At 37.3% G+C, this 20,466-nt stretch overlaps 1 protein-coding gene across 1 annotated transcript; it reads right to left on the bottom strand.

Annotated features, from left to right (window-relative positions):
- Positions 1 to 3,577: 3,577 nt before the first annotated feature.
- Positions 3,578 to 18,970, bottom strand: LOC113546371 (serotransferrin-2-like). The gene is made up of 17 exons (XM_034314778.2): positions 18,847 to 18,970; positions 17,806 to 17,942; positions 17,287 to 17,386; positions 16,924 to 17,112; positions 16,519 to 16,645; positions 15,580 to 15,635; positions 15,342 to 15,502; positions 14,478 to 14,625; positions 12,413 to 12,579; positions 12,213 to 12,309; positions 11,384 to 11,404; positions 10,888 to 11,052; positions 10,578 to 10,719; positions 9,482 to 9,549; positions 8,225 to 8,403; positions 6,016 to 6,208; positions 3,578 to 3,802 (listed from the first exon to the last, which is right to left on the bottom strand). The coding sequence occupies exons 1-17, from the start codon at positions 18,884 to 18,886 to the stop codon at positions 3,753 to 3,755; spliced, it is 2,040 nt and encodes a 679-aa protein (XP_034170669.2). The 5' UTR covers positions 18,887 to 18,970; the 3' UTR covers positions 3,578 to 3,752.
- Positions 18,971 to 20,466: the final 1,496 nt, after the last annotated feature.

A 20,466-nucleotide genomic window follows, 5' to 3' on the forward strand; every position in this document is an offset into this window, starting at 1 on the left:
AATCAAAACAATTAATTATTTTAAAACAATGAACAAAATAACCATAAAATAAATAAGCAGGATGGATCACCAGAGGAAAACGACTATTATTACCACAGATACGTTCAGAGGAAAGCAAGGAGGTGGAAGCAGAAACTGAAATTATGGATGAAGAGACTCAGAAATTCAGACTTAAGTGATTTTTGTGATGATAAGTTTCAAGTTTCAAGTTTATTTGTCATATATACAAGTGTGAGTGACAATGTACATTGAAATGCTTTTTGTGAGGCTTAGGCAGTCTACAGCAGTACAATAATAACAACAGAAATAAATACTAAAGGGGCAAGCAAGACAGAAATTTAAGAGACAGAAATGTAGAATAATGATTACAAGAGATTCACAATACAATACAATAACAATAAAAAGTAAGAAAAAAAAAAAGGTGCAAAAATAAAAAATAAGGTGCAGGTGCAAGGTGGAGGTGCAGATTTAGCTTTGAGGTAGTGTAATGTCGTTGTGCAAAGTATGCAAGATTCAAAATGATGTTTTTGTAGTCTTTGATATGATATGAAGGGGATAATAGTGCAATTTTAGAGAGTTTTTACAGTTTATTGAGGGTTCTGATAGCCTGCAGGTAGAAGCTGTTTTTCAGCCTGCTGGTTCTGGACTGAATGCTCTGGTATCGCCTGCCTGATGGCAGTTTGAGAACTTGTGCTGGGTGACTAGGGTCAGTTGTGATTTTTTTTGGGCCTTCCTCAGACATCGCAGATGAAAGATGTCCTGAAGGGATGGAAGTTTGTTGCCGATGATGACTTCAGCTGTTCTCACAACTCTCTGAAGGGCCTTGCGATGGAGGAGTGAGCAGCTAACAAACTCTGCCTCTGATTTGTCTGAGAACTCGTTCTAGACTATTTAAATATCTATCAGAGGTAGCTAACAACATGCTGTATGTCTGTCTGTGTGTTCGAATAATTTGTGAGAAAAATCATATGTCTGAGGTAAAAAAAAAAAAAAAAAAAAAAAAAAAAAGGTATAAATGAATTCCATAATCTTCATTTAGGTGAGTTCATTACATTTTAAACTTATTTTTAAAATAAATATAAGTTTTTGTGGAATCTATGTGCAAATTATGTGGAAACCGATATCCAGCTCTGTTTTAAAGTAAGTTTTGAATGTTTATTTAAGCTGTTTTAGTCCCGGTTGCACATAAGTAATGTTTCAAAGTGACACGAAACATTTTTGAACACTTTTTGAATTATTTTCTGAGCGGGAAAGTAAAAGCTTCGCTGTACCTGTTAACTATGGTTTAAGGAGTTGCTTGAGTATTAAGTTTAGTTTTTTTTTTATCACAGTGAAGTGTGCAGTTCAAGCTTACACTACAGACTTGCATGTGAATCTTACACAATATGCACCGGTTTTTTTTTTTTTTCGACAATGACGTGGATGGAGAGATCGAGGATCGTGGATTTGCAGAAGCTATGACTGCCTATCAAGCTATGTTCTCCTTGACAGATCTTTAAAAAAAATAAGTAAATAAAATTCAGAGTTGTTGTGTATTGGTACAAGGTACAGCTGGGTGATATGGGCAAAAAAACAGCATCTCTATATTTTTTTAAACATGTGGGCGATATATGATATTTATCACGATATTTACAAAAAAAAAATACTTGTTTCAACCAGTAGTGCACAAGCAAAGCCATCTGAGATACTTTGGCAGATTTCCTGCTCTAACACTCCTGATTCATCTTCAGTTAATTAGTTAACTACCAGGTTTAGTAGGCGTGTCTGAGCAGGGAAATCACCAAACTGTATTTACAGACCATGATGCTTACACATGGAAGGGATGTCCAATTGTTTCATGTCAGCGCTTTGACCATGTTGCTACTGCTATCTATTATCATGCATACTTGCCTGACTTCACGTTAATATCACGCTAACAGTGCGTCTCGAAATCCTTTATGATTATCGGGAAAATACGAGGCAGGAATGTACAATTTATGTAGAGCTTCATGAGAAAAGAAAAGAACTTGATATTTCACACTTTGGGTCAGTTGATTTGGCCATTTTTCTAAGATCCTGTCACTGTTTCAGTGATTTCGTTTCACTGCAACTTTTCGTGTCATATGGTGTGCATTCTGAAAACGAAATCAACGTAATGGCCGTGGCTATGCGACACATGGATGGCAAAAGGGGCCAAGTATTAAGCAAATAAAGTTTGTAATTATGCATACCAATCTCCCAATACCGACAATATACTCTTACAGAATATGATGCAAAAAAAATAATAAATCAAATACGTGATATATCACACATCCCTAGTACAAGGACTATAAGGTTGGAAGAGAAGACACCAAATATAGAACTTTTAACTCAAACCACAGCAAATGAAAGATAAGCTGTCAAATATCTAAATGCAAATAATGTGGATAAAAATAATAAGTAATTTAGAGCTCATTACTTCAGTCTTATCCACGCTACACTGATGGTCTATTAAACAGGGATGCGTCCATATCAGTACTGCTACTGGTCTGATTCTGTGCTCATTTACTCGCACTCATAAAAGAGGCTCCAATACCAGCACCTGATACGAGCCGATACACCGCGATAAAACCTAGTATTTTTATCAAAGCAACACTAACGCTTTGTTCAGTTCCCTTTAAATAATCATTTGAATCCATACTGGCACCCTCTTCATGACGGCTTAATTAGTAAACAGGAGAGTGTGCTCGACATGGCTGAGTCAGGAAATCGTTTTTGAGGGGGATTCTGGTGACTCTCGAACTAGACTTAATCATCTGTTAATCATTAAACATTAATTCAAGTCAAGTCAGTTTTATTTGTATAGCACACAAAGCATCTTTACAGATATATAAATTCCAGATATAAATTTTAGACTTTTATCCCTAAATTTATAAGCGAGCCAGAGGTGATGGTGGTGAGGAAAAACTCCCTGAGATGACATGAGGAAGAAACCTTGAGAGGAACCAGACTCAAAAGGGAACATTAAACTGTTATTAGGTATCTCTCACACAAAATCACTAGAAATATAAATTCAGTATTAATAACTGATAATCAAAATGCAGGAGTTGCAAATTAAAACTGAAGAGCGCTGTAGCCTTTTCAAATAAACATGTACTCATACTCAGAAAAAAATAGTATTGATGCACAGCTACTAATAAGTTCCACATCGATTACAAATCAACTGAAAAGCTCTGAATCATTTTACTTGTTGTATCTTGCTGATATTTTGAAGCAGTATAGCCCATCTCGAGCACTTCACTCAGCTGATGCAGGACTACTCTTAATCCCGAGGATCATCACAGCTCAACTGCTGGAAGATGTTTTATTATTTACATCATCCCTAAATCTGGAATAATTCTGTCATTAAATATACTCTTCATTATGCAGTGTAGTTTTCAGTATCTCAGTACAAAATATATCAAATTTGATCTAACGCCAGTCTCGGCATTTCACAACAATATTGAGCTCCATATCAGTTTCAGTCATATTATTATTTATTGTATAGTTAGTGTGTTGTGCCAGTATTCATGCAAGTGCGTTTAGTGATATTTGTGCAAGAACAACATAAAAAAAAACATTTTGATTGTAATTTCTTTTTTATTTCAGACAGTTTCTGCAAAAAGAGTGGAAAAGCAATCACACCATGATGCATTTTATTCCAAAAAGCTCAGAAACAACTCAGAACAAGTGAGAGAGAAATCTATAATCTGTTTTGTTTTTTTTAAACCGTGTCCAAGACGAACTGGACCATTTTAGGCGGCTGCCCCTGGGCAAGAGCGAGATGTACAGAACTCCTCCAGTTCTGTGAAGAAAAAAAGAAAGAAGAGTGACTCTTTGTATGGAGAAAACCTCAGGGATGTGATGGTATACAGGTGGACTGTGATGAGAACAGGTAATTAATTATATTGTTCAAATTATCATATAGCGCACAGAGGAATATCTGTTGTATATATGTTGTATGTTAGCATGTTGCTTGAAATAAACAAAAACGGCAATAACAATAATAATAATAATAATAATAATAATAATAATAATAATAATAATACATTTTCATATATTAAAATGCAGCGCAACATGGTAATAAAAACAGCATAAGGATAGGAACCGAAAATAGAGAAAATTAAAAACATACTAGAAATTCTAAAAAGAATAACAAAATAACCATAAATTAAATAAGTATTTAAGATTGTAAAATGAATTGGGTAAATCAGGGACTTGTAGCTCAGAAAAAATAATTAAAATGAAAATAAATAAGTAAAATATGTTGTAAACTGCTTTAAAAACAAATACTTTAAAAACACATCATTTAAAACGTATTATTTATTGAACAGGAAACCGGGTTTTCTAAATATTTGTAATAAAAAATGATTAAAGCTTAGAAGTTTGCTTCACACAATAATCTACAGGTTTCCTGAATTCATTTCCTGATTAACTGAATTTCTGTGCTACGTCTACACCTATACTGTTCCACCGCTTGAACATTTACAGTCATGGGAAAAAGTAAGTACACCCTCCTTTTTAGGTTTTTATTTAACAGGGCATAAATAGCAGTTGTGTGATCTACACCAACTTCTATAAACAAACAAATAGCCTCATGTGACAACAAAAATACACAACAGATTTCAATATGTAGTCATTTTTCCCAAAAAGTAACTAACATTCAGAAACCAAGTGTGGAAAATAAGTACACTCTATAATTCAGTATCATGTAGAAGCACCTTTAGCAACAATATCTTGAAGTAACTGTTTTCTCTAGGAGTTTATCAGTCTCTCACATCACTTTGGAGAAATTTTTACCCACTCTTCTTTACAACATCGACTTGTTGTAACATTTGACTTGGCCGTTCCAACACCATGATTTTTTTCTTTAGTCATTCAGATGCTGATTGTCCTGTTGCATGACCCAATTTCAGCCCAGTTTAAGCTGCTGGACAGATGGCCTCACATCTGTCTCAAGACTATTCTAGTGCAAAGTGGAGTTCATCACTGTCTCAATGACTGCAAGTTTCCCAGCTCCTGTGGCTGCAAAACCCAAAGTCCAAATCACCATCCCTCCACCATCATGCTTACAGTTGGTATGAGGTGTTTGTGGTGATACACCGCATGTGGATTTCACAAAACATGGCACTGTGCATGGTGCATGATGACCAAACATCTCCACCTTGGTCTCATCAGTCCAAAGGATATTGTTCCAGAACTTTGTGCTCCATTTCCTCTTTGGAGAGAAGGGGCTTTTTTCCTAGCCACCCTTCCATAAAAGCTGTACTTGTTCAGTTTTTTTCTGATTGTGCTGTCATGAACATAAATATTTAATGTGTTTACAGAGGCCTGTAGGTCACATGATGTACATCTTGGGATTTTCTTTACATCTCTGAGCATTAAACGGTCTGACATCGGACTGAATTTGCTGGGACACTCACTCCTGAGAAGATTGGCAACTGTCTTGAAGGCTCTCCATTTGTAAATGATCCTACTCACTGTAGAATGGTGAAATTCAAATTGTTTGGAGATGGCCTTATAACCCTTCCCAGATTGATGAGCCCAGATTAATGACGATTGCTTCTCTGAGGTCATGGCTGATGTCCTTTCTTCTTGGCATGATGTAGACACACACCTGAGTGCTCCAGAACCCTAAACTGCCAAAAGTTCTGCTTTTATAGAGGTGGTCACACTTCTTGATGATTAACTAATCTTGTACATTTCATTAGTAACACTTAGCTGCTAATTACTCTTTTAATGGTTGTGGAAACAGGAAGGGTGTACTTATTTTTTCCAACTTGGTTTCTGAATATTGGTTTACTGTTTGGGAAAAAAAATGATTATATATTGAAATCTGTTGTGGTCTTTTTTTGTTGTCATCTGAGGTTATTAGTTTGTTTATAGAAGTTGGTGAGGACCACACAATTGTTATTTAGGCCCTGATAAATAAACACATAGCGTTGAAGGAGGGCGTACTTTCTTTTTCCAGTGATTGTTATTGCATAATGTGTATTTTTAAGTGTTTTCTTTTTTTACCGGACTTGCTCTTCGGGCACTTGTGCAGAGAGTTTATGGAGGTTAAGTATTCTTTTCCCAGGAAATCCTCATAGGTCTGTGTTGCTGGAATCTCTTGGAGACATTGCGTGGATTCTCTGAAGAGTGATTTTTGATCCTCATCAGATGTAAACAGTTCGAACGACTTGTCTGTGCCGGAACGACCGTACTTTTCCTGAAATACAGAGAGGAAATTTCAACACTCAGTCAGTGCTTCAGCGACTTTGATCTGCACCGATCCAAAGGTATGTGCATGTGGGGAGCGTGGATTAGTGTTAATGTTAGCGTAATAATGAGGAGTGTGTGAGTTCAGTCAGTACTAATTATCTCTGTCTCAGCAAACCATCATCAAAGTGTGATTATTGAAGAGACAGTGAGAAGAAGAGTTTGCGTCTGCAGTGAAGATCCTCGGCCAGTGTTGCAACTTAAGCCAGCTTTACACTGTACAATTTTCAGCCCGATTTTGCTGTCACAGGCACCATCACACCTCCATCCATCCATCCATCCATCTATCCATCCATTCTCTGTACCGCTTATCCTGCACATGGTCGCAGGGAGCCTGGAGCCTATCCCAGGAGACTCGGGGCACAAGGCGGGGAACACCCTGGACAGGGTGCCAACCTATTGCAGGGCGAAATCGCACACACTCACACAATCAGCCCTACACTGCATGTCTCTGGACTGGGTGAGGAACCCCAGAGTACCCAGAGGAAACCCACAGGAGAAAAAGCAAACTTCGTGCACACAGGGCAGAGGCAGGATTCAAACTCTCAACCCCGGGGGTGTGAGGCAACAGTGCTACTAAGCCACCGTGCCTCCATCACACATCATAAAAGAAAATCTTTGGTTGGGTGTAAAAATCAGTGGACTTAGAATGCATAATATGATGTGCTCACTGCCGAACGAGTTAGTGCCACTGAGACCAAAGACAGCTGACGACAAAGTTCTGGGAGTGTCAGAAAATCTGGATTAAAATCTCAGAGTGTGAGCGCTGCTCTGACACTCGTCTAAAAGCCACCAGTAGGAGGATGGCGTAGGATTACATAAAACTCACGGGACAGCTGCTAAGAAGATATTGGTGATGGCGAAACGTAAATGAAACAATTGGGATTTAAACGAAGAGTGGTTTCGATGAATTGGAGTGGCAGAGAGAACATCTCTGTATTGTCTCATCATGGTTACATCATGACAGGACAAAAAGGGAAAGAAACAGAGGATGACTTACAGCTTCCAGGTGTGTAGATAATTATCATGCAACCGTCTATTTATTATTATGACAACGTGAAACTATTTCATGCTTTCCAGTTGAAGTCCTACAAAGCTGTGCAGCGACGCTGTGTACCCGGTACGGCAGAACGTAGTAACTGTCTCCTGAAGAACGCGCTATAACGTTCTGTTATAGTTCTGTTATAGAATTCTGCCAAGATTTATTGGGATCATCTCACGCAATGTGACAAGTACTAATTGTACAGTAAAAGATCACTGGAATCACATAGGGATTTAGCGACAATAGATTTGTATTTTTTCAGATCCCTTCAGTGACTTTATTTCTGCAAAGAGCCTATCAACAAGTCCAGCGACTGTTTAAGCATGTATTGTACTTTCCTCTGAATAAAGTTGCCAACGCCGTGCTCAGTATTTTATATTCACGATTATATATTTTATGTATAATATTTTATATTCAGGCCGATATTCAGGAGCAAGAAAATGCAGTTTATCCAGCAGATAAATTGCCTTTACTCATCTTCTAATGTTCCCAGTATTAACTCTCTTTGTCTGTGTCTGGTGAATATTTAAAGCTGAGACACTTTACTGAGGTCAATTCAAGTCCTACAGCTATCTTAAAATATCAAGATCAGTTATATTAAATATTTTTAAAGGACATACGTGTACAGAACATAGAGCAGTGATAGAAATCAGAGTTTACATGGCTGTTAAACTTCTATTTAACAGATCGCACAAAAAAGAATCAGATTTCATTCCGTTTGAGCTCTCAGTCGGATCATTAATGGATTATTAGGCTGCATGTAAACGTAGACACTGTTATGTACTTGAGCTCATAGCACTTTATTACTGGATTACTAAATTATATTTAAAACAACAAAAGCCAAAGTGCAGAAAGAGAAAGGAAAACCCTATACCTGATGCTGGATGTTGTAGCAGATGAACTGTGTTTGGTGTTTGTACTCACCTGCTGATCCTTGAGGAACGACACCACGTCATCACGTTTCCCTCTATGAGTGACGACGGCGTGAGCTGGAACTTTGGCTAAATGACACCTCTTATACTCAGTAATTTCAGCAGAGCCCCCAGGACAGATGAGCTTGAAGTCTGATGATTTGAAAGCTTTAGCCCACGCTGGTCCATTACCTGGAGAGAGATGCAGAATTCTTCATGAATATAAAGCTGAGGACGTTTACTAATGCACATGGAAATGTGCTGTTCAATACATTATTAGTTTAAATTAGAATGCTCGCTTTAACAGTAAGCGATATTACAGTGAGTTCTGTTAGGTAAAGAATAAAACAGTGTGTGTGTGTGTGTGTGTGTGTGTTGCTGTTACAGTAAAATACTGAGTGATGGGGTTGTGTGATGAAGCAGAGTTACTGTTAGTTGATTATTAATAATAGTAGTAATTAATCAGTAGTTAGATAGTAGTTCTGCAGGAGAAATGTATGACTAGTTAATTACTGCATAGTTATCGGTGAACTCCTATTAACATACTTCCTGAGTAATTAACTAGTAGTGCTTAGTATTTTATAGGAGTAAGATAAGTGTTAGTGAAGAACTACTCATTCGTTCCTCCTTAGTTCCTGCATAGTTACCTATGAGTACTGTGATATGTTACCAAATTTAATGTTGAGGAACGTCCACAAAAAAAGTTACGTTATAGCAGCTATTTAATCTATTTACGTGTAGCGTCTGCTGTAAACGTCCCTGTGAATGAGCTGTTACTATAGAAACGATGACGTATTAGAATGAGCGCATTAATAGAGCTGCTGTTATAGAAAATTAATCAACACCTTTTGACCAATCACAATCCAGAATTCAACAGCCCTGGGGGATAATAAAATATATGTAATAAAGAAATAAATCTTTTAGTTAGATTACCATTGGCTACATTTACTATTCTAAAGGCACATATCTTAATTAAATTTATATTAAAAATCATAATTTACATAATAAAGATTAAAATCATATTGAATTGTACTGTGTGATATTTGTAATTTTGCATTATATTATTTATTATTGAACAATATTTTTGCCAAATCAGATTCCTGTGTATTCTGATTACATTTGGTCAAAAAAAAAAAACAGTTTTTTTAATGAGGACTTTTTATAATTAAAAGATTTGAGAATGAATACACATGTGGAGTGGTCCAAACATGACCATACAGAGGGCATGCTGTTTAATAAAACATTAATATTTATTGGATCTCCGACTCACCGTCTGTGTTTTCCGCTACAGTGCTGTGCTTAACAAAGGCCACGTCACCAGCACCTTCAGCCAAACACCTGCACCACACAAACACACAAACTCAACACCATTTCACTTCAGTAATGAATCTGTAATCTCACTGATATAACCTTTTAGACCTAAAAAATAATACTAAAACAAAGTATTACTACAGGACATCACAGATCTCGATGCCTTTCCTTCCACTCTTAACTACAATATTAAATAAAACCACTCCAAATCGTCATTTATAAAAACAGATAGTTTCGGTTCTAAAATATAACTGGTCAAGCTGCGTTCAAAACCGCCGTAAATTCCTCGATATACAAACCCCTGTGACAGCAGCACAATAATTGAATTTTGTAGTCGTACCCAAGGTTTTAAACCAATAAACGTATCACACGACAGCCGCTGTTCTGTCTGTAGAATACCCTTAATGTTTGCCTGTTATGTTGCTTACTGTTAACAAATCACATCGCATGGCAGAGAACTGTTTATAGCGAACATTATTAATAATAAAGTTAATTATTTTTTGAACACTGGATTTTATCATATTGTTTTTGTCATCGTTTTATAAAAGCACTAAAGGGTGGGCATTACAATGATTTTATTATGATTAAGAGGGTGTTACTCTGCTTCATCGGCCTAAGAAAACAAATTATCCAAGATTAAACACTGTATCAGAAATGCTATAAATTATAAATTCTATAATAAACTTAATAATAAATATAATAACTAACTAATAAATATAATAAACTATAATAAACCTTCAAAAATTTTAGTTGAATTGAATACCCCTAATGTTTGCTCATGTTAGCATGAAGCCTTCCTCCAAACATGCTTTTTTTTGTTGTTTGTTTGTTTTTTTGTGGTAAAATTCGGACTTTTTTGTTAGCAATGCTGGCGGCTCTGATGACCTACTCGAGCCGACGGATTGCGGAAAATGATTCTTACACGTCGCGTTGTCTGTTCTACCGCATCTACATAAACCTACATCTTGAGGAGGTTCTCCAAAGACATCCGGGTCTCAAAGGGTTATAAATATGAATACAAACATAAAGCAACAGTGATGTGATGTGAATCGTACCTGAAGGCTCCACTGTAGCCATAATAAGGCTCGTCATCGCTGGCTTTGCATTTGTCTTTGCCAGCTTCACCTCCCTTACATATTCTACACAGGCTTGATTCAGGATCTGAACCAGGAGCACAGCTTTCACTGAAGTACGTCGCTGTGGATGAAAAAAAATATGAAAAGACAACACGTGAAGATTCAGCATGTTCTATTATAACATGATTTTATCTGCATCAGCATTTTCTCCATCACTCATAATGAGTTTGTATAAAGAAGGTGTGAGGCTGATGATATTATAAAACAGGAAGCCCAGCGTGTGACTCACAGAAGTCACAATCGTCGTATTTTGTGTGGAGGAGACCCATGGGAATGTTCCAGCCTGCTGTACGTCCCACGCCAGTGTGACACGACTTCTTGCCTCGCAGCGTATCCCAGGTCAAGCCAGAGTTCTTGCGCACTACAGCCACTGCGTAATAGGACGAGGTCTCTCCTGAAGGGAGCCCAAAAATGACACAGTAAGGATTTATGTTCAGTTTGGATCATTACATTAAATTTATGTTCAAGCTTAACATCTTTAACAAATCTTTTTATATTACATAGACGATGCAATCAGGTCACTCTGAACTGAGAAAAGTGTTAGAAAGAAAGAAAGAAAGAAAGAAAGAAAGAAAGAATAGATAAATACAATAGATGGGAAATATTCAGAGATGGTATGAGAGAGAGGAGAGAAATGCTGGACAGGGTGAGTTTCAGGAGCAATTTTTCCCCCAAACTCCATTTATGGAACTACTGTATAAGATTGAGAATGTCAGTGAACTTACCTGATGGAGATTTACACTTTTCTGTTGAGAAAGAAAAACAGAACTGAATCGTTAGTTATCCTGCTTTATAAACTCCAACACCTCAAAAAGAAAGCTCTGATAAAACACAGTTACTGTCCCGAATTTGATTATTTTCCGATTACAGCACATCACCGAGTGTTTATTCCTCCTATACCGCAACAATTTACCAAGGATCACCTTTTTTTATTTCTTAAAGAACAAGTCTTACTTTTTATCTGTTTTGAGCTACATTTAATGTTGTGGAACGTCGGTGAAACAAGTTAGTTCCTGTCCTCACTGACGTTATAGCAGCTATAAACAGTTTTTCCCTCCGTTAAAAAAAAGACAAAAAAGAAGCGTAAACTCCTCTGTCCTGAAGACGTCGGAAAACTTCAAGTTACAGCTTTACCTCTGACTGTTACAAAGCGCTGACACTGGAGACTCCTTCCATAAATGTTACATAAACGCCTCCTTACAGAAAACCTCACCACATCAATGATTACACAGGCTTTTTAATCCATTTATTATCAGTGGTGTCTCTGCTGTACGAGTCCCTGTGAATGAACCGTTGCTATAGAAATGATAACGTACTAGAACGAGCGCATTGATTAATATAAACCTGTGATTTGCAGCTGCACTACTGTCAGAGCTGCTGTAATAAAAATATTAATCAACACCTTCTGACCAATCAGAGTCCAGACCTGTAAGGATGAAGCGTCAAGGGATTTAAGACAGTTCTTTATCAGAGTTTAGCGTTTGTTCTTATGATGATTTTGGTACAAAGTGTTTGCAGTCTAAAAATGATCAGGCTAAAAGTGATTTCACTCACGTTCATCGTACTGCTCCACCATGACCGGCACCAGACCACACTTTCCAGCAATATACACTTCTCCTCCATCAACTGCAATAGCATCAGCCTGAGTAAGCTGCACACACAAAGAAAAAGTTCAGAAATGAGAAACACAAAATGGAAATGACAAATACAACGCCTTGACTCTGTGCCACTCGTCACACTCGTTATCTCTTTACCAAGATCTTCTTGATGCAATCCTGCACCGTGCTGGCAGATTCACATTCCAGTCTGCTGTTGCCTTCATCGTCAGTGTTGACAAAGCTCCATGCGTCACATTTCCTGCTCTGAGCTTTACCCACGGTGCACCATTTAATCTTGTCGGACGACGGACTGGCTGTGCTTTCTGGAGAGAAAAATAGATTAATTGTTAGAAAAGTTTCCTGTTTCCTGCCCTGGCCACTAGTCTGTCCCCAAGCCTTTATTATTCACCGACCCACACTGTGAATAAATTATCACACCAACCTCCATTCCCAACCCACACTGAATAAAAATACGTATCAGCCCAGGAAAACCGTTCACATGGTCACATTTTCTACTAGGAACGTAAGCGAACATGAATAGATTATTCGGAATGAACACATGCTGACTGCAAAACAGATACAAATAGGATGTGTACTTTTTGTTTTCCTCTGGAAACTTTCAAAGGGCATCTAAGTTGATAAAAATTCAACTTTTCAGAAAAGCACTGAGTGATGTCAAGTATTTTTTTATTTGTTTGTTTTTGTTTTGTTTTGTTTTTGAAGGTCCCTACCAATCAGGCTGCAAGTTGAGTGTGAAAAATGTGAGCATTGATAGTGAGTGAATATGAGGAGATTAACAGCATGTTGAACAGAACAGATTTCACTGCCAATATATCAATGTGCTTATTTTTTGGATGTTCACAGGTACATGATTTCACATCTCACTTTAACTGTAGCTGCATACAGTCAAATCACACAAGCAGCTCAAATTCTCTTCCTTTTCTGCCTCCAAAGCTACAGCGAAGACAAACAACCTCCTCATCACCAGAGTTACACCATTCTTTATTACATCTACATTTCTGATCATAATAAATGTAAGCCAGAGAGCGAGCTAGGCTAGTTAATTAGCTAGGATACTAGCTAGGACTAGTAAGAGCATTGTCATGGTTACAAGTCAGGTGAGTCGCTTTTTTTCATATCAGCAAAAAAAGCTGATTCTGTGGACAAAAAAAAATAAATACGGTGCCAAAGTGTGAAAGCAGTTTTCATCAAGGTGATATGATTATACATGTTTTTTTTTTCTTGGCTCCATGTTTTCTTGTTTCACAAATCCTCTATTCTTCCGTGTGTTTTTCTTATTTTCTGGATAAGGTAGAAAACACACAAAAGACTAGAGGATTTGTCTCAAATGACCACCTTGATGAATTACTGTAATTCACTCTTTTGGAAGGCCAAGTTTCAACATCAGGGAAAAAACTGATGCTTGTACAGATGCAGGCGATTTTCTTCACACTGATTTTATTTCTTTCCACCCTTTATTTCTTTCTTTATATGATACTTTATGATATACAGTGCCTTGCAAAAGTATTCATACCCACTGAACTGTTCCACATTTTGTCACGTTACAACCACAAACAAAACTGTATTTTATTGGGATTTTATGTGATAGACCAACACAAAGTGGCACATAATTGTGAAGTGGAAGGAAAATTTTTTACAAATAAATATCTGAAAAGTGTGACGTCCATTTGTATTCAGCCCCCTTTACTCTGATACTCCTAACTAAAATCCAGTGGAACCAACTGCCTTCAGAAGTCACCTAATTAGTAAATAGAGTCCACCTGTGTGTAATTGCTGTTCACAGACGCTCTCCATCCAATATGACCGAGCTTGAGCTATTTTGCAAAGAAGAATGGGCAAAAATTTCACTCTCTAGATGTGCAAAGCTGGTAGAGACATACCCCAAAAGACTTGCAGCTGTAATTACAGCGAAAGGTGGTTCTACAAAGTAAAGACTCAGGGGGGCTGAATACAAATGCACGCCACACTTTTCAGATATTTATTTGTAAAAAATTTTGGACACCATTTATCATTTTCCTTCCACTTCACAATTATGTGCCACTTTGTGTTGGTCTATCACATAAAATCCCCAAAAAAAATACATTTTTGTTTGTGGTTGTAACATGACAAAATGTGGAAAAGTTCAGTGGGTATGAATACTTTTGCAAGGCACTGTATATATATATATAGCATTTTCACTAGTGAACGGTGTGTATGTTACCTCTCCTGAGTGAGTGGATGGCGTTCCAGTACTCTTCTCCGAGGTACATGTAGGAGTTGGTCACCTCTGGGAGCTTCTTCAGCTCCGTCGTTGAGTCTTTGAACATTACGTTTTTTGCAGAGCCCTCAGAGGAGAACAGACCCTTGTCCTGTGACACAAAAACATATTTAACATTTTTTTAAATGTTCAGCCTTCCTTTGTTTTATTATTCAGTGTGTCCACATATGTTTGGCTATGTGATGTAGAAACCTCAGTCATGAAACATTTCTTGGTTGACTTATTCGATTACCGTAACTGCTGGAGTAGAACACCTACCGTAAAAACACTAACAAACAATCCCACACTTACAAGACTTTCTTCGGTTGTCCCTCTGGAGGAACTCCTAAAAGTTTGATGTAGAATCCTACAACTGTGTTTCCCTATCAGAACAGCCCATTTAGTAGGATAACAACCCAATGAACCCTTGAAGAACCCTTGAAGGACTCTTGAAGGACCCTTGAAGAACCCTTGAAGGACTCTTGAGTGTACTAAGTACTGAGAAGGTAAATTATTAAATGTCTGACAGATTATAGGAGTTAAGAAGAAAATAATTTGGATTCTAAAAAATGTAAGCTAATGAAAAAAAACCCAAAAAACCAACAAACAATAAAAATACAGTATAGATCTTGTTACCTCTTTGTCACACCCCTGCTAGAAGGTAGAAATATTTACAGATTTTATAGCTTACATAATTTGATGTATTTTATAGTCCAGAAAATAAACCATGGGAACTACTTAAGGTACTCTTTGTATTAGTGCACCACATAGGGTATGAAATAATCACTATATGTCCAACAAGATTTTGTAATTAGTTCAATCACAAACCTTTAGTTTGTCAAGAACCCCAAAGATACGGTCGGACAGGTCTTTGTCATAGCGACTGATGACAGCGTGACCAGGAACTCGGGCCAGGTGGCAGTTTTTATACTCATCAACAGGCTTCCTGGTGCCGTCCTTACACAGCAGCTCGTACTGGTCCTTTGCAGCTAATAAGAAATTACAAGCGTCTTAATACTTACTTCTTACTAACAGTAACTTTTTGCAGAATCCTTCCTTTACTTACCAAGTGCTGTGACATGCTTCACAAACGCCACATCTGCATCTCTTTCCTTCAGGCACCTGCAGGAACAGGAAAGGTTTGACACCATGTGAGTAGTTTATGGCCAAGAGGAATGTGTAGGGAAGCATAAAGATTCATTCAAATGAAAAGGAATGACAAACACCGATGTGGTGAACTTTTCTGTAAGGAGACGTTTATTCAACATTTACGGAAGGAGTCTCCAGTGTCAGCGCTTTGTAACAGTCAGAGGTAAAGCTGTAACTTGAAGTTTTACGACGTCTTCAGGACAGAGGAGTTTACGCTTCTTTGCGGTTTCTCAGTAACATGACGAGCTTTGTGTGTTTTTTATTTTTGTCTTATTATAGCTGCTATAACGTAAGTGTTGTTTCATGGACCTTTCACAACATTAAATGTAACTATAAATAAAAAGTTCAACGAACTGAATATAAAAAATTTGAATCATTGGCAATTTGCTGTTGTATAAGAGGAATAGAACACTTCAGAACATGCTGCTATAAAAAAAGCATGGTAATAGCATTACATCAGCACTCCGTGGATTATTTTCCTTTAACAGCACGTCCCTTTGTGTTTTATTTCTTATTTATTGGTTAGGTGACTTTCAACTGCACAAAGCACAGTAAAAAAAAAAAACATGTACTGAATAAAAGAGTGAATTAGCGTTGTTCAAGTACTAATGACATTTTAGTTTTGTGATATGATTTATGTAGATTAAATTAAAATTACATTTGGGAGAAATACTGTCTGCACTGCACCATTAAATAATGACTCCTGTCTCTCAACACCCACAACATCGGACATGTTTCTGCAGCTCCAGGCTGATCTACAAGGCTCTCAGGATCGTTTTGTTTGTACGCTACATTTCTGTTCACACAGAAAACAGACTTAACTGAAAAGCAAACAGAGGGAGAGTGAGGTTCTTACAGGAAAGCTCCATCGTAATCATAATACGGCTCCTCGTGAGAGCGCTGGCAGCCTCTTTTACACAACTGGCATAGCTTCTTGTTTGTCGCTCCTGGCACACAACTGGCTGAGAAGAATTCTGCCACCGCTGCAAAACAAAAACGCACACACATAAACACACACACATACAACATGGGCTCCATGTAAGTCCCTGTGAAAGAGCTGTTACTATAGAAACAATAACGTATTAGAACGAGCGCATTAATTATAAATAAACCTGTGATTTGCGGCTGCACTACTGTCAGAGCTGCTGTTCTAGAAAATTAATCAACACCTTCTGACCATTTAGTAGGCAGTGATTCATTTACGCACTCCGTTTGTGTTTGTGTGGAAACTGCTGAACAAAAGCTTGAAAAACTCTCTCACCGTCCTCCAGAGGTTTGTCATCGATGCCACCCCATTTAATTTGTCCCTGTTCGAGGAGAGTGCCGATGGGGATGTTCCAGCCCGCAGTTTTCCCCAAACCAGTGTGACAGGACTTCTTCTCACGAAGGTCCTTGAAGCCAAAGTTTGTGCCTTTCTTTACTACAGCAACAGTGTAGTAGCATGGCTCTCCTAGAACAAGTTCAAGATTACAGACTCAAGCTTAGTATTTTTATAGTAGTATTATTATTATTATTATTATTATTAATAGTAGTAGTAGTATTAGTAGCAGTAGTAGTAGTATAGAGAACAAACCAGCGTTATGCTTTTTTTAACATTTCATTTTCGGATTGGATTAGCGACTACCTGCGTAATGTTCTGCGATGATGGGGTGAAGGTTATGGGGTGCGAGGCCGGCTGTGTAGATATCTCCTCCATCCAGAGTGATGGCATCTGCTTCACCTTTCTGATAAAACACATTCAAACAATACAATACTATTTTAAGTCTTTTCTTTTGAAGAAAAACAGTTGAATTTCTGACATTCTTGGATATTTCAGCTTTTTTATTCCCTATAAACTATATAAATGAATGCCCTAAGATAACATGCACAGATGGTTACTGGGGTAATAAATGGTTACACGACAATCAGATATTAATAAAAATCACAATGCATTCTTCAGGTCTCTAACATTGATTTAACAGTCACATGAATATAATAATATACAGAAGTAAAGAAACAGCTCTCAATATGGAGGCAATGATTTAAACTAAAAATAAAAAACAGTACTGAAATGTTATCATGTGCATGTTACATGCAGGTCTAAGAAGTAAATGTGGTGCAGCGGTGCGTCAGTGACTCAGCCACAAATTCACTCATGTTTTACCGCAATGGCTTTGATGCACTCCAGAGTTCCCGACTTCTTCACACAGCCTAGTGTTCCGAGCTTGTTGCATTTATCAAGCTCCTCTTGTGACTTTAAACACCATTTGACAGTTGCCTGGGGTGCAGCCTGCGCTAAGGCTGAAATGACAAGAAATTAATCACAATCAGAAGAGTAAAACATCATTCACATTCATCTCATTCATGCGACATAACAATATCTGTTATTAAACTTCCTTTTTTTTAAGACAATGACATTATATGATAAAAGAGTACAATCGCGGTATGGAGGGTTTTATTGTATTTTATTTTTATTTTATTTTAATCGATTAATCGGGTTGGAGAAATTTCAAGAATATTGTTTGAAGTGAACTCATGAAGAGGATTGCTTGTGTAGTTTTACGGTAAAATAACTACTTCAGATTTTGATCACACTCAGAGGAAAGCGCTATCTACCCTCTTCTGCATACATGAGCTCACAGACGCAGGTGATTGGCTAATGTCGCTGTGATTGACAGGGAGAGAGAGTATGCCCCTCCCACCCTTGACTCTCAGCCACTAGTGACTGTGACCCCATCAGGATTTGAACTCTCCGGACAATAGGGCGAAAACTTTTCTGTTGCTCCACCAGGGAGCCGTACGCAAGTGTATTAAGGGTCATATTCAGAGTTGAGTTCAGCGTGCTGATGTGTGAAATTCTAATGTAATTCTAATCGGGATTCTTCTTGTGTGGATTTTAGTGGAGGTTTGGTGCAGTGGTCTGAGCTGTACGTGTGTACACAGGCGATGTTCCACAACACAAGAGCTGAAAGTTCAGAGCAAATCATTAGCAATGAAAATAATGCAGTAGGAGCAGACACTTATAGCAGTTTGTCTAGTGGTGAAGATATTTTTATGTTTATATGGTGAAAAGACTACTGATCCTACACAATATCTCAAAATAAGTCCACTTTATAATTCAGATTCAAACACAGCCATCGACACAGAGTTTTTACAATTAGTCTAACATTTTAAAACACACTTAATGCAAAATGTATTGCCTTACCGAGGCAGGACAGGACGGCACAGACGACGGAGAGCTTCATGCTGGACTCCTGGATGCAGCAGACACTGTGTGTGACAGCAAGGGATCCTTTATAGGGAGCCTAGAGCTGAGGGGGCGGAGTTATGATCAAGCGGAGGTGTGGGCTTCATCACAAATCACTCTTTAGTCACTACATAACAGCACTAAATAGGGTGTGTAATATAATGATCTTCTACACTCTGTGTAGTGCACTACATGTTCAAGAGGAACATGAGGGTTTGTGATTTTTTTTTTTGGAAAATTCCAGGGAAAGTCCATTTTTTTATTCCATCTTCTGGAAACACGTGACAATTTCACAGGGACGTTCTGTAATTTAATAAGGAAAGAACAAGAGAAAGTTTTTATAAGAGTTTCAGAGATTCATATATAATATTCTAACATCTTTGTAATAGATGTTTATTTTCTGGCTTCTACATTATTGATTCAGTACAAAAACATTTTAGATTCCAAACATTAGTTTTCCAGCACAAAATGAAATGTTACAGAAAAATGTTTGTATGTCAGTAAAGAAAGCAGCAGATTCCATAAGAGACACTTTTCAGATAAAAACATAATGAAGGCTGCTGGGTTTCGCTGCAGAAATAAGAAGCGAGTCGACAGTCAAAGTCTCCAGAAGAACTGTGGCTGCTTCTGCAAGATGCTCAGTAACACTTCCAGCTCATTTCCTTAGAAAACTGCACACACTGCACCTCAGATACTGCTTTATTTATTTAAAGCGAAGGATCGTCACATTAAATACTGACTTTGTGTCATTTATTACTGTTTACTGCTCTTTATAGTGTTTTTTTTATGTAGAAACATTTAATTTCATTATTTTTGAAGGCGTTTTTGCTCTACAGCATTTCTTTACACGTGACTAAGACTTTTGCACAGAACTGTATATATATATATATATATATATATGTGTGTGTGTGTGTGTGTGTGTGTATATATTTATATACATATATATATATATATATATATATATATATACACACACAATTTCTAACAGATATGTGCAATACAGTACAATATACAAACACGAAATGACACCTCTCTATGTCCCCTAAGGAGAGGTTTGGGTTAAGTGATGTTCTTTCCTATTTATATAGCTTCTTTATGCTGTACAGTACAGCTGAGTGCAAAAGTTTGTACCCCCGTTATATTTTTAATGTGAAAACAACCAGAAATGTACCTGTATTTTTGTACAACTCTCACATCAAATGGTACAACCTGACAAAAAAAAGATCCAACGAAAAACCAACGGGAAAAAATTATTTCTAAAATAAGTTTAGGTTGCTTGATCACATCTCAAGTGAGGATCTCTGTTCTACAGGCAAATATTCTCTAACATAAGATACTAGAAGCTACAAATAATTTCAGAATATTTATATACTATTAAATATTAAATATTTATAGTGTTTAGCAAGAAAGATGCAACTTTCTTGCTAATGTCCTTTACTGTTAATCTCCAAACTTTGTGATAACAGTCACACTAAAATATCTACATTTGTAATGTTTATGTCATGAGAGACGTGTGTGTGTGTGTGTGTGTGTGTTACAGTAAAATACTGAGAGATGGTGTGGTGTGATGAAGCAGAG

This window comes from Pangasianodon hypophthalmus, chromosome 21 (genome assembly GCF_027358585.1).
Source record: "Pangasianodon hypophthalmus isolate fPanHyp1 chromosome 21, fPanHyp1.pri, whole genome shotgun sequence".
Classification (NCBI taxonomy): domain Eukaryota; kingdom Metazoa; phylum Chordata; class Actinopteri; order Siluriformes; family Pangasiidae; genus Pangasianodon; species Pangasianodon hypophthalmus.